This window comes from Mesocricetus auratus, unplaced genomic scaffold, assembly GCF_017639785.1.
Source record: "Mesocricetus auratus isolate SY011 unplaced genomic scaffold, BCM_Maur_2.0 Super-Scaffold_100018, whole genome shotgun sequence".
NCBI lineage: Eukaryota > Metazoa > Chordata > Mammalia > Rodentia > Cricetidae > Mesocricetus > Mesocricetus auratus.
In genome coordinates this window covers 16,162,322-16,177,755 of record NW_024429199.1, presented here as the reverse complement: position 1 = coordinate 16,177,755, position 15,434 = coordinate 16,162,322, and the positions used below count along the sequence as shown (strand labels likewise).

The 15,434-nt window shown below is 37.0% G+C and overlaps 1 protein-coding gene across 2 annotated transcripts in view; it reads right to left on the bottom strand.

Annotated features, from left to right (window-relative positions):
- The window catches only part of Nkain2 (sodium/potassium transporting ATPase interacting 2), a 1,004,696-nt gene that overhangs the window by 181,724 nt on the left and 807,538 nt on the right, over positions 1-15,434 (bottom strand). For both annotated transcript variants that reach the window (XM_013126789.3, XM_005065768.4), the window contains exon 4: positions 14,686-14,886. In XM_013126789.3, the coding sequence (XP_012982243.1) occupies positions 14,686-14,886 (201 nt within the window). The remainder of the gene's footprint in view (positions 1-14,685; positions 14,887-15,434) is intronic.

Genomic DNA, 15,434 nt, shown 5'->3' with positions numbered 1-15,434 from the left:
CATCATTACAGATATGTGTACCAACAGAGTCTACTAACTGTGAGTACAGCCCAGCATTACAGATATGAGTACCAACTGAGACTACCAACTGTGGGTACAGCTGACAGCCGAGCCTGGCCAAAATTGTTGTACTTCTAACAACTGAGACCTGCTTTTCAGTATATCTAACAATTAAGTCCATCACTCTGGGGTTACATAACAACTACTCAGTACTACAAGTACTTCTAATGACTGAGCCCCACTTTGTAGTGTTTCTAATAACAGAGCGAGAACTGTGATTATATCTAAGGAGTCCAGCACAGCAATGATGTCAAACAGTAAGTAAGGACTAGCGTGACAGCTGCTGCCTCTTGTTGGAGCCAGAAGAAAAGAAGGATGCTTCTGGTGCTGACCATTCTCCCTTGTAAGGTGCCAGGAGTTTTGTTTTAAGAAGGAAACTATTTTAATTTTTTTTTTAATCTTTGACACTGGACTAGAAGTCTGAAGACTCAGTTCTAATTTCCAGATCCATGCCAAATCGCTAGCTACTACTGAAATGTAGTGAATGTAGTTCAGATACAAAGGTTTACTGATAACATACTACCTCTATCATAGGTCTGACCCAAATGAAAATATTTCTAAAGACTTAGAAAAAAATGGTGGAACAATCAATGCTGTATAGACACCCTTGTGTTAGACATGCACTTTCCTTGAACAGTGGCCATATTAGACAGAGAACCTGCTTCCCTTATAGAGCTGTGGCGCCATCTTGGTAGAAGGGTACTGACTTTCCTGACCGAACTTCATGTGTTTCTGGGGGAATTCAGGGCTTTTGACTCCCTAGCTATGAAGGGAAAGGGAAGACAATGGTGTGTCTAGGCACAACTCTGAAGATGACAACCACCCAAGACTAAACTTCAAGTTTGTATAAACAAACTTATAATAGGTCCTGGAAATGCCTATTTCAGGACAATACTGACAACTGCCTTAGAGAATTGGTCATTTCTGCTCACACATGGCCTAAAAAGTATCACATAAAACATGTACCTTAAACACACGTGTGTTACAGATTATTGCTTGATATTTTTCACCATTAAATTGAGATAGCAACCTTGTGGAAGATTAACTGATCATACATCTATCTATTTGTTTCTGAATGCATTCTTTCCTATGGATTTGTATGCTTGTTGTTATCACAGTACTACAAAATTTTAATCATTATAATATTGTAGTATATTTTAAAAACAGGAAGACGACATGTGTAGTTTTGTTTTTTAAAGATTATTTTGATTTTTCAGGTAAACTATAGTTTCATATAACCTTTAGAGTTGTTTATTTTGTTTTTTATAAAAACTGCTGTGGAGTATATGATGTTTAATCTAAATATTTTCTTGGTAATATTGTCTAATTTATCTGGCTGCAAAAGACCTTTGTATACTGGAACATTAAATAATATATTTTTATTTTAAGTGTATCTATTTTCTTGCTATTTTAAATATGTCTGATGTAATTTAAATCTTATATACATTTTTAAAAATCATGTTTGGAATCAATTTCAGCCATTCAAATATGCTAGATCAATCACTGCTATTCAGTCTTTTATTTAAAAGCGTAAGTGAAGAGCTCACCCACATTAGCCAGCCCTCTTACCCTACCGCCTTCCCCTGAAATTCAGCTGTCATTCATGGTGTAGACCCAGGTGCCCTGGTTCTTCCTGCATTTCCATCCTCAGCCATTGCTCATATCCCCATCTCCATTCTTTTCTGCCTCTCCACCTTCTGCAGACCTCCTCCTTCCAGGGACCCCACAGCCACCACACTTTGTGGGGACTCAGATGACTATTTGTGTCTTTCTTCACCTTCTCCATCCTTGTCTTTCTAGGATACCTTTTGTCCTCCTGCCAATCTATACTTCAATCCCTCCTTCTAGCCCATTTCCATTCCATTGGGACCTTCTGCCATCTGTGACCAAAGTTGAGGAACCCTTAGTCCTTCTACCTCTGCCATACTCCATGGAGTCAAACACTGAATACTACTTATGAGGTTTTCAGAGTCTGCCCCCTCCCCCTACCTACTTGCCTATCACCCACCTCTCTCACTGGACTGATGCAGGACTGGTTAGAGTCTGAACCAAGGGTTCTAATCAGAGTTTTGGATTTGAGACCAGTCAGAGTATGAACCCTGAAACCTACAAGGGCTCCAAGAGTGAAAATCAAGCAACATTCTGCTGGTCTACAATCAGACAGATTGCGTGACAGCAGTCAAAGAACTGAACGCCCACCTAACAGTAGCAAGAACACATGTCCACACCAAGAAAACACAAACCTCATAACTCCAGATGGCCAGACCCCATCCCTAAAACTTGAACATGAACAGCTAGGACCAGCACCTCTACTGTTATTTTTCCTGAGAAAAGCAATTGAGCTGAATACAAGACAAGGACTTCAAAAAAAAAAACAACTATGAATATCTTCAGGGACCTTAAAGAGGATACGAAAATATGCCTCAACAAAGACCATGAAAACATAAACAATTCAATGAAATAATGAAAACTATTCAAGTTATGGAAATAAAATTTGGCAGGAAATAGAATTGCATAAAGAAAAGTCAAACTCAAATGAAATGAAAAATGAAAAGCTCAGAAAGTAAAAAACTCAAAGGAAACCTCAACCCAAATTAAACGAAGTGGAAGAGAGAATTTCTGGTCCTTAAGTCAAGATAGAAGAAATGGATAGCTCAGAAAAAAAAGTTATATCTAAAAAAAGCCAGCCACAAAACATCCAGAATATCTAGGACACTATTAAAAGACCAAACCTATGAATAATAGATACAGAGGAAGGAGAAGAAACCCAAATAAAATATACAGAAATCATTTTTTAAGCAAAAACATAGAATAAAATTTCTCAAAATCTAAAGAAAGAGAAGCCTATGAAGGTGCAAGAACACCAAGTAGACAGGACCAGAAAAGAAATTCCCTGTGATATATAACAATTAAAACACATGTACAGAATAAAGAAAGAATGTTAAAAGCTGCATAGGGAAGAAAGACTAAGTCACATATAAGAACAGGTTCATTAGACAACACTTGACTTCTCAGTGGAAACTTTTAAATTCAGAAAATTCCACACAAATACTGTACAAGCTCTGAAAAGATTGGAGATACCAACCTAGACTACTATACATAGTAAAAGAATCAGTCACAATCAAAAAAGAAAGAAAAATATTTCATGATAAAAATACATAACAAATTTCTATTTAGGAACCCTGCTCTATTAGAAGGAAAATTTGGTCTGAAGATAAAGTTAAATACACCAAAGAGGAGACAGGAATAAACTCCAGAACAGTTAACCAAAAGAGGTCTAAAACAATAATAAAAATAATAAACCACAACAAAATAACAGGAATTAATAAAGACTGCCCAACCATAACACTCAATATTACCAGTTACAATTACCACAATGAAAATACATAGGCAAGCTAGCAGATTTGTTTAGAAAATAGGACTCATCTTTCTGCTGCCTTCAAGAAATACACATAACTGTCCCTTGATATTGGACAGACACTATAGATAGGAAAGATACTACTCTAGCATAAGAGGATGGAAATGGTAGTCCAAGAAAATGAAATAAGAAGCCAGCAGGCATAGGTACTTTATTATCTGACAAATATTCTTCAAACAAAAACTAATCATGAGAGATAGACAAGGGTACTACATACTCATTAAAGAAAAAAAAAACACCTGGAGGACATTACAGTTCTAAACACTTGTGCATCAAATACAAGAACAACTAATTTCATGAAAGAGATATTGCTACAGGTAAAATAAAATATTGGTGAAAATATAGTGATAGTGGGTGACTTCAATACCTCTAATTCATCACCAAATAGGCCATCCAGTCAAAACCTAAAAAGATGAACTCTGTAATTAAAAATATCATAATCAAATGGAACTAACAGGCATCTAGAAATCATTCCTCTCAACACACACACACACACACACACACACACACACACACACACACACACAAATGCACTTTCTCCTCAGTACCCCATGGGACATTCTCCAAAAATGATGAAATATTAAGACACAAAGCAAATTTTAACAAATCTAGGGAAATTGAAATAATAGCCTTCATTCAATCTTTCCACCATGGATTAAAGCTGAATATAAACAATAATAAAAACAGCAGAAAGTATGTAAGCATTTGGAGTTAAATAACTTATAATTGAATGAAGATTGGATCAAGAAAGATCAAGAAGGAAATTACAACCTTTTAGGAGTTGAATGAAAATGAAACACAACATTATGAGACACAATGAATGCACTTCTAAGAGAAAGATTAATAACACTATGCATCTACATGGAAATATCACCTGGAGAGATTGGTTAATAACTTAATGCTACACTTGAAAGCTTTAGAAAAGCTAGGAGAAATGATATTCCAAAGTACTAGATAAGAAGAAATAATCAAACTTAGGCCTGAAACTAATGAAATAGAAACAACAACAACAAAAACAATACAAAGATTAAGTGAAATTAAAAGGTGGTTCTTTGGAAGAAATCCAGAAGATTGACAAATGTTTAGCCAAATTAACCAAAAGAAAGAGGGAGAAGACTGAAAGTAATACAATTAGAGATAAAAAGAGAGAAGAAAGTACAAGAAACACTAAGGAAATTCAGATAATCATAAAGATATACTTTATGATACAAACACCCAAAGGGTGCAATCTTGTCATTACACACAACTTGGTAGTGACCAACAGCTCTCTAATTGGATTTAAGGCTCACTCAATTGGACAGAAATCACTCCTGGTACTGGAAAGCTAGCCACCTCCCCAGTATCCGTGATGTCAACGACTTTTATGGACAACCTACAAGTCACATTTTAGTGAAATAGCATAATCTCTAACTACTTTATAAATACTTGTCCTTAGGCTCACAGGTATGTGTAACTCTCATCACTCATTAAGGATACTTTTTTTTGTGCAACAGACAGAGACCATTAGAGGAAACCATAAAAGATCAAAATGCAGAGGGTGTGAATCTCAGTTCCAAATAATACATCTATAACACCAGTCCTTTATCCAAGGTTCAGGAATCATTGCAGAAGATGCCCAGACACAATTCCACATACTTACAGATACCTGGTTTTTGAAACAGGAGTCAAAAATACACATTGGATGGAAGATAACATTGTCTATAAAAATGTTGCTGGTCAGTCTGAATAGCTAGATAAAGAAGAATGTAAATAGATTCATATCTATCATCTCACACAAAACTCAGTTCAAATGGACCAAGGACATCAACATAAGAAGATACCACAGAGTGATGGAAAAGAAATTCATAGATGTCCTTGAATTTGTTGGCAGAGGAAAGGACTTCCTGATAGTAAAGGATATAAGACTGACAATTAATGAATAGGACCTCTGAAACTTAAAAGCTTCTTCCAGCAAAGGACACCACCATCATTCTAGCAAAGAGATAATCCACAGAATGAAAAAAAAACTTTACCAATTACACAACAGAGGATTAGTATATAGACTATACAAAGGACTAAACAAATAAACATTAAAAAACAAAAAACAAAACTGAATGTGAAGAATACGAATAACCCAATTAAAAATATGATCTAGGATTCAATAGAGAGTTTTCAAAAGATGAAACACAAATGGCTGAGAAATATTTAAAAATGTTCAACATCTTTAAACCATCTGCAAAATCAAACTCATTGGAGATTTCAGCTTACCCCAGTTAGAATGCCAAGATTAATAAAACGACAGATGCTTTTGAGGGTGTGGGGCAAATGGATAACTTACTCATTACTTGTGGGAGTGAAAACTTGTAAAGCCACTATGGAGGTATACATGTGCTTCCTTAAAAGGCTGAAATAGATGGACAATAAGATCCCAATACACCACTCTTGAGCATTTATCCCCAGGACTCTATCTCTTACCACAGAGACATGTGCTTATTCATCGCTGAACATACTCACATTCATAAAAGATGGAAATCAGAAACAGCCTAGATGTCCATCAACTGACAAATGGATAATGGAATTGTAGTATATTTACACAAAGGAATATTCTTCAGTTATCAAGAAAAATGAAATTTGTAGGAAAACTGATGGAGCTAGAAACAATGATCCTGAGTGAAGTAACCCAGACCCAAAAAGAAAAACACTTCATATTTTTCTTATATATGAATATTAGCTTTTAAGTTTTGGTTATCGGTGGGTCATTCACAATATCCAGAGATTAGGTGGTCAGTAAAGGGACGAGGCAAAGGGAGGGGACCTTTCAAGGAATGGTAAATGGAATGCAGTGTTACAAAGGGATAAAGGGTATCATTTATAGTTGCTGGCCAAAGGCAATCTCCTAGAACCCCCACTCCAAACACTGTAAGCTACTGCCAATTCTATTGGTACCTTCCATAATCTGACGGTAAGACCCTATTGCTGAGGAAGTAGTGTAAGAACCAGAGGTGTTGGACAGCTCCAAGGAACAGTGTTTTCCAGACCAATTAAGCTAATGCAGTTTCAAACTCACCATGATTGAAGCACACACATGCCCAGCACAAGTTTGTCAGACAAAATCTCAGCATAGAAAAAGGAAAATAGGTGCAAGTCCTGACCAAAAAAAGCTATTTTCAATTTATAGCTACTAAGAGAGGAAAAATTCAGTTTTCATCAGTAGCATGACTCTGGGTAGACCCACCATAGTCAAAGGCAGGCCTCCTCAGCAGCAGGTGACCAACACAGAAGGGAGCACAAAATGAACTCCATGTTTGTTTGATGGCGTTTGTGTTTTGTTTTTGGTGTGTGTGTATGTGTGTGTGTGTGTGTGTGTGTGTGTGTGTGTGTGTGTGTCCCTTTTTTTAATAGAGTGATAAAGAACTTGAAGTTGGATGTGGACGATATGGACGATCTGGAGGAGGGGAAAAAATGTGATCAAAATACATTGTGTGGAAAATGAAAAACAAAGCCCAGGTTCTTTTGAGAGCTCGTAGGTTCTATTCGCCTTTGGCCCACAACTTACGGTTGTACTTCACTGCTTTCCCAGAATTTTGTCCTAATGAAGTGTATGTATTTATCTGATTTTCATTTGCCCATATACTGCTTTGCATTGAATTAACTTAACTATTCATAATTTCTTTTATACTTTATATTAACATGCATAAATTTAAATGCAATTCTTTTCTCCTAGTTCACAAGAACTGAATGTTGAAATGCATTTGCATTTGAGTTATAGTCATAGTTACAATTTTATACAATTGATCAAAACAATGCAGTCTATAATAAACATGGATCGAAGTTATTAAGTGAGAATTAAATTTGTATTTGAAATGCATTTGCTATTAGTACTAGAATCAGACAGCTCAGCATGATTCATATTTTAGTATATTGTTTACTTGTAAGCACTGAAAAATCTTGTTCTTAAATATGGAAGTAGTGAGTACATTTTGTACGATGATGTTACCCAATTTATGCGACTTACTTTAAGCTGCATGCCACAATTTACACATTCTCTATCACAAAAATCATTCCAAATAACCTGCCAACTGGCAAATCTATTAGGTTTTCCTTCTACTTTAATGAAAGCAAAGGACTGGAAATTGCTCAATTTGCAACAATTTCTGGGAAATATATCAAAAACATGACAAAGATCTAATGAACAACTATTAATCATACCCCAGAATCTCTTAAAGGCACCAACCCTGATTAAATTAAAATGTTTGTAAAGTGTTGAAAGATTATTGACTTTACATTGGTGTCTTTTCATATAATACAATGTTTTGTTAATTTAAAATGTCATGTGCTCTGTTTTATTCTTATCAAACTGTAGCGCTATAGACATGCTTAGACTAGTTTATAAAACCTGTAAAATAAAAATTATAATATAAACGGATAAATAATTTTTCACTCTGAAATACATCAGACAAATGAAATTTACTTTTTGTATCACTAAATCTTTTTACACAGGTGTCATGGCTCATAACTGTAATCCTGGTACTTGGGAGGCTGAGGTAGGTAGATGGCCTGGAGTCTGAGGCCCTACTGAGCTACAGAGTGAGACTCTGTTTCAAAATGAAATTTGAAAAAAAAGAAAAAAAGGGAAACGTCTGTTTTATTTTTCCACTTAATTAAGTATAAACACCAGATATCCCCATGACAACAGTATGGCTTCTGAATATGGCAGTAGCTGAGATGCGGATCATCCCACCTCCCCAGCCATACCTTTTAAGACAAACAGGCTCATGACACATTTCATAGCAATGTCCTAGTGGCATAACCATTAGGACCCACATCTTTAACAATCAATTCATGTAAATAAGTGTTTCCAGATTAGAGGGGACATAAGGAGCAGTGCATACAATAACCCCACTCTCCTGTGCATACCACTCACATTAGCAAAATGCCAGTTCTCACAAAGCACTCCAGCACAAAGTCTTGGATGAAATGGTCTAAAAACTGTAAACTAGGCAAGTCTGAGTACCACAAATGCCAAATACAAATGATTAACCTGTAATAATGGGAGTATCTGTGCTTCATTTATCTGAAAGAACATATTTCCTTTATTACTTTTTATTTAACTATAATCTATTGGATGATGATTTTATGTGCACTACAAAGCACAGAGTTTTATGGGGAAGACAAGTGACTGAAGGAGGTATGACTTGACAACGGCTGTATTTTATGCTGAGAGCCACATACCAGTATGAAAGCTTTTCCTAAAGTCTTTATGAATCCCTGATTATTTGTGTATGGTTTCTAAGCCACCTCTAAGGAGTGTGAGAAGTACTAGGCTTATTTACATTTTTACCAATATCCTATGCTAGTCTTCTAAAAGAATATTAATCACACAGCTATGAATTTAGAAGTATGTCGGATGTAAAGGAAATAAAGGAAAACAAAGGCAAGCAATTTTGGTTGGTGAGGTTTATATTAAATTTAGGAATATTGATTCTCTGGATGTGGCTAGAGGAAAAAAGTGATTAACTGGTTTTGTTTTCCTTTTTTTTTGGAATTCTAATGCAATTTCAATAAATACAGTTACTTAAGCTGTTACAACAAATCATTTCCCTTAAAATAACATTTGTGCATGCTATAATTTTTTAGCCACCATGTTGCAATGAATAAGAGGTTCATAGACACCAAGTCCTCTTTCCCCAGGAGATAGCGAATCAATCATGGGATTCCTTGCCCAGACAGACAATGGAGTTTGAACTTAAGGTATCCATTACTCATCATCTGGTAACAGCGTTCACGTTGAAGGTTGTTTCTTTTCCTTGCTCTTGGATTTTCGCCACTCTCTTTTAACCTACTATGTAGGTGAGCAAAGGCTTTTAACTGGTTCTGCTGCCTTGAAGAATTGTCACATGGTCAAAAGTGTAAGCAAGTATGCATTCTAATCTTTGCATCATCAGTCACACACCGCTTAAGAAATTGCATGAATCTGGTTGCAATACAAAAAAAACAAAAAACAAAAACAAAAACAAAACCGTTTCCCAGTCGAACTTCCTCTTGCCCTCCCAACACATAGTTAATGCGATTTTGCAAACGTGGGGATTTTAAAAACATTTAAGTTTTTATTAAAAATCCACACACCTGTATATCTTTCAATGCAACAGAGGTAGATGAAGCTGGAAGACTGACACCTGGCTCATCATTAGGATTTTCTGCTTGGCTGGAGGCTGTACGATTACTAGCCCCTCTTCTCAATTACAGGGGTATTAATTTGGCTTCCTTAGCTATAGATGGGAGATATTTATGTGTGTAAAGAAATTTGGGTTTTGTGAATGCTACTTCCAAAATAAGCCAGGAGTTGAATGTCAGAAAACACTACGGGGTAATAAGCATTTGGGGGTTTGAGAATCTGTGAAAAAAAAAATCTGAGCCACGGCTCAGCAAAAGCCAGAGAGATTTGGAATTAATTAAGAGCAGCAACTGGGAGAGCAGCCGTTTATGGAAGCAGATTTGAACCAGACATCCTGGAGGCCAGCTTCAAAGATGGCTGAGAGTTTAGCTGACTTTGCAGAATGCAGGATGAAAGTAAGAAGCAAGGGTTATGCCCCCAATTGCATACAATATGTTCTTACCACATCTCCAATGTTTTCTGCCCGAACCAGGTTTGTACCATCAAGAATCTATTTCCATTTTTTTTTTGTGACATCCTCAAGCTCTCTTTTTCTAGAAGCCAACAGAGTCATGCACCAGGAACTGTTTACTACACTGAACAGAACTGAATATTTGATTATCTCCAGGATGATATGGGTGACTCGGAGGGGAGGAACAGATATGCACGACAGAATTTCATCCCTTTATCATTGCAGCAATAGTGACCATAATGACCAGAGGAAAACGTGTTCTTAAGAGCAGAGAAAATTGCTCAAGACAAGCCCTTAGGGGAACAGCAGACACTTTTTAGCCCGAGGCTGGCTAAACAACAGCAAGCCCAAAGGCAGAAAGTATGTAGAACTTAATTATGTACTTCCTAGCTACACTTAGTTATGTCACAGTCAGCACTGCAAAATAAGCACTGCTATCCTCAAAGGACAAGTGAAAAGGACAGGTGAGGGTGCCACTTCTCCGTTCTGGAGGCAATGCAGAGAGGTGGAATGAGAAACCAGTCACATCAGCTCTTCAAGATGTTCTGTCTTCTCCACACTGTGTGTACTGTACATGTGTGTACTGTGTACACTGTGTAATTTGTATACTGTGCACTGTGTGTACCGTGCACTGTGTATATTGTGTATTGTGTGTACTGTGCACTGTGTGTAGTGTGCATTCTGTATTGTGCACTGTGTGCTATGCACTGTATATACTGTGCACTGTGTGTACTATGCATTATGTGCTATGCACTGTGTGTACCATGCACTGTGTATATTGTGTATTGTGTGTACTGTGCACTGTGTGTACTGTGTAAACTGTGCACTATGTGTACTGTGCTCTGTGTATGCTGTGCACTGTGTATACTGTGTACTGTGTATGCTGTGTACTGTGCACCATGTGTATTGTGTATACTGTGACCTGTGTGTACTGTGTATACTGTAAACTGTGTATACTGTGCACTGTGTGTATTGGGCACTGTGTATGCTGTGCAATGTGTGTGGTGTGTACTGTGTTTACTGTGAACTGTATATGCAGTGCACTGTGTATGCTGTGTGCTGTGTATGCTGTGTACTGTGTATGCAGTGCACTGTGTATGCTGTGTGCTGTGTATACACTGCAATGTGTATGTTGTGTACTGTGTATACACTGCAATGTGTATGCTGTGCACTGTGTATGCTGTGCACTGCGTGTACTGTGAACTTTGTTTATTGTGCACTGTGTATACCGTTCACTGAGTCATTAAAGGTTGGTTTTACTGTGTAATGTATTTTTCTTTGGATAGTATGTCACCCTTAACATATGCATCTATATCCAAATTTATTTATGTAGAAATTTGCTACTATGCAAACATCTTACATGCGTTTAATAAAACTATAGCTTACTCACATGCACACAACACAAATTCAAATAGCTTTCAAAATAATCATATATATCTACCCATGCACATAAATTACATCTTCATATCATCTTTGAAACATAAGTGCAAGTTTGCCAAATTGTGGATTCAGTAAAAATAATGAGTTTTTGAGGGTGTACTTTGTTTAAATCCCCTCTCTAATGTGTCTGTGTTTAGATATTTTATGTCTCTTCATTCCAGAAGTATTTTACTTTCCTGATGAAAAGCTACTTTAATAGTTTTGACAAATGAAGTAACCACAAAAGTCATCAGCTGCTTCTCAGTAAACAAAATAAGCAGTTTCAAAGTTTGAAACTGTCAAAAAAGACCTTCTTCATTGAAGATGTGTCTTGGATTGGACAAGTGACAGCGAGAACACTCTATGCTTTTGTTATCCAGAACGTTACCTGCTTAACATCCCTGAATCTCTACCTAAGCTGGCCTGGTTTGTCTTTGAGGACGGGATCCCTGAAAGCCAGGACTTCTAAAGATCAAAAGGCCTTCATGAAATGTCTTATACAAAACTGACTGAATATATGACAGCTGCCAGAGCGACCACCAGATAACCTCTAACATTATGTAATCTAGCTGTATTCTAAGTAAGCATGCCTTGGTGCCACCACAGTTGACATTTCCATGATGAGAACCATAAAACAATCTAAAAGAGAGAGAGAGAAAGAGGTGGCCAGTGAACTCCTGGAAGAAATCTATGCTTACTGTTGGGCCCGAATATGATATTTCGAATATAGGCCTCAGCTCAATTCCAGAGCTTGAATCTTCTCCTATTGTCTTTTAGATGTCCACTGGTTACCTCCTGATGGCCTTGCCACACTGGAGAATGGCTTGTAGTTTGTGTAACAATAGACCCAGGCCCTAGTGGAACACGTGCCAGGGGACTAGCGGGATGTGTCTAAAGACTAGTGAGACACGCCATTATGGAAAGTCTGAGGGCATTCTAGGATTAAATGAAGTGTTTCTTAGTCATCCCTATATACATGATAATAGATGTCTTCTGCCAGTACCACCCCCTCCACCCTCCCTACAACCGCTTTTGGAAAGCTCTTTAAGAGGATACTTGAATAAACCGTGGTCTCCAGTATTGACTGAGAGCCCTCCTGAAATGACAAGATCTCTCTGTCTCATCCTTAATGCCTCTGGGTAGCTATGACTTCCCTGATCCACCATTCCCCACTCAGGGTCGGACCCAGGGCTGTTCAGCTGGTTCCGAACACAACCCTAAAGACATCAGTCCAGAATAGATGGCTCTTGCAGCCTAGGACTGATACTGGTCGGATCTCAGCAACTTACTCTCAGAAGACTAGATATTCCTCTCCTGTATTTAGCCTGTCTCTCACCTTCACTTTCTTTATTCTGCGCCTGTGACCTCAACCTTCAGGGATTCAATAGCTGATTTATAAGTCTCATCTCTGCTCCCATGGCTTCTCAGGTAAAGAACCTTCCTTCATTGCTCAGACAGTGAAGTGTCTTTAGCTCCTGGTTCTGTAACTCCAAGAGAGGTAAGAACTCATCTAATTTGGGTTAAAAAAATGATAATACTTCAAAGAACAGCACACCAGATTTTCTAGACATTAGGCTTCTCTGCAAAGATTTCTAGTTCTTCCTTTGGGACTTGGAGTCAGTGAACTGTAACAATGAGGTCTTGCTTCTGATCAGGGTCATGCCCATGTGATCTGCTATGTTTATTTTGATCTCAGGCATGGCATTTCATGACCACTGGTCAGGAGGTGGCTCCATTAGCCTTGTTTCTTATATGGCAACTAGAGCCTCCAATAGAAACATAAGCTGACACACAGAAAGTTTTTGTTTGGATTTGTGTTTGATTTTTGAGATGTTATCTATGGATGTAGCTCAGAGTTGCCTTGAATTAAAAAATCCTGTATCAGCCTCCCAAGTATTCAGACTCCAGCACATTCTATGAACCTATAAAAAGCAGAGAATAAGCTTTTACATTTTTCACTACAGAGACTTATAAAATGTTTACTAGCACAATATATTCAGACTATCTTAACTATATATATCACAATATCTTTTTGTTTTGCTTTGGTTTTTTTTGTTTGTTTATGAGACAGGATTCTTTATGTGGTACTGGCTGTCCTAGAACTCACTCTGTAGACCAGGCTAGCTTTGAACTCACAGATATCCAATTGCCTTTGCATCCTGAGTGCTGGGAATAAAGGCGTGTGCCACCATGTCCAGCTACAATATCTTATATCATGGTAAAAAAAACCCTTTTTTTCTTAAATCTAGAGACATCAATATCATTTTACATATAACTTATTGCTTTTTATTATTAACTTATGAGTTAATGAGACTTTTAATTAGCTGAAGAAAGCTGAAAAACAAATTTTATTTGTTGCTAACAAATTTAGGTTGTGCACATCGATTACAGGTATACATGGAATCTAAGATATAAATACACATACATATATAAATATATGAGTGTGTGTGTGTGTGTTTTAGGAGCCAGCATAAACACCAGAATTCATGTATAACAAATTTGTAAACTTTCTAAATCTCACAGAATTACATAGTTAGATTTTCTAAGTTTCTTCAGGAAAGGTTGTTTTTATTTATGTCTTTGTTCTAACAATACAAATAATTTGTATAACTTAAGCGTTTGTGACACTGTTTTGACATTTGTAACTTCATTACTGCCTGATAAAATGAGGATGCTTTATTTTCACAACATAAAATATTGGGGCATGGAAGTCTAGGGGTAGACTTGAAAGTATGAATTGTTCTGAAAAAGGAGGGAATATAAAACGTGACAGACCCATGAAATCTAGGGAGAATGAAGATGCCAGGCAAACAGAAGAAATAATTTGTGTTAACTGCTCAGCCAAAAGAAACATCAAGAGAAAAAAATACATATTGAAAAGTTTCTTCTTAGGTAGAAAGCATGTAAGGTGTGAAATTTGTCCAAGGGTCCTTTTACAAACTTCAGAAAAGTCTACTACCATTGAAACCAATCAGATCTTTAAGCCTCTTTGTCAGTTGCTCATGGAATGCAGTATTCACAGATTTGGGAAAACCTGTTTTAATGCAGCAAATTTCTGTTATAAATGACATTAGTTGGAAAAGCCAAAAGCAATACACATTCAACATAGAATCCATGTGCTTTGAGTTTGCCCAGAAAGAAACAATTCCAGAAGCACTAGAGTGGTTAAGTGTCAACACTTACTGCGAGGATGATCTGGAGGGAACTGTGAGCCACTTCTATGTATTGGTACTCCAGAAAACACCCTGAGACAGTAATGTATCGATGGTCTTCTGGGGCCCAGTCTGGGGCAGGCGTCACAGATGTCACCATACATCCTGGTCCATTCTCCATCCACCAAGATCGGTGCATTGAAATATTGAATGTCAGGATAAGGTCTGTTTCCTGAAAGAAGGCAATTTGTAAGGATGAGAACAACTATAAATATTGGTTTATTTGGGATGGACTTGTTTGTGTTTTCTGTTTAAAAGTGTAGGCCCTCCTCATCTTCTAGTGTATGTTATAGGCACTAAAAGAAACAGTTATCATGTGCATGTAAATAATATTTCTGAAGGTTTGACTTACAATAATACTATCAGTTAAATTACTGGTTTTGGAAAAATACCAATCATTTACATTAACTGTAGTATCAGAAAGTCTATTTGGGGACTTGAAACTCATGAAACCAGTTATTTAAACTATATAATTGGGTGAAATTAGTGTCATCATAAATCTGATTCACTTCTTTTCATGCATTTTAGTTTTTCACACTGAATTTCAGTTTGACTACATTTACCTTGGTGTTGAGGCTAATGGCAGGATTTTTAAAGAACTTTCCATAGTAAAATACACTATTACTTGGTTTTTCCCCTTCCTACTAAAGTTGGTCCTGTCTGTTCACATGCAGTTGGTTCTAGGACTTCGCAGATACCAAAATTCGAAGAAGCTCATGT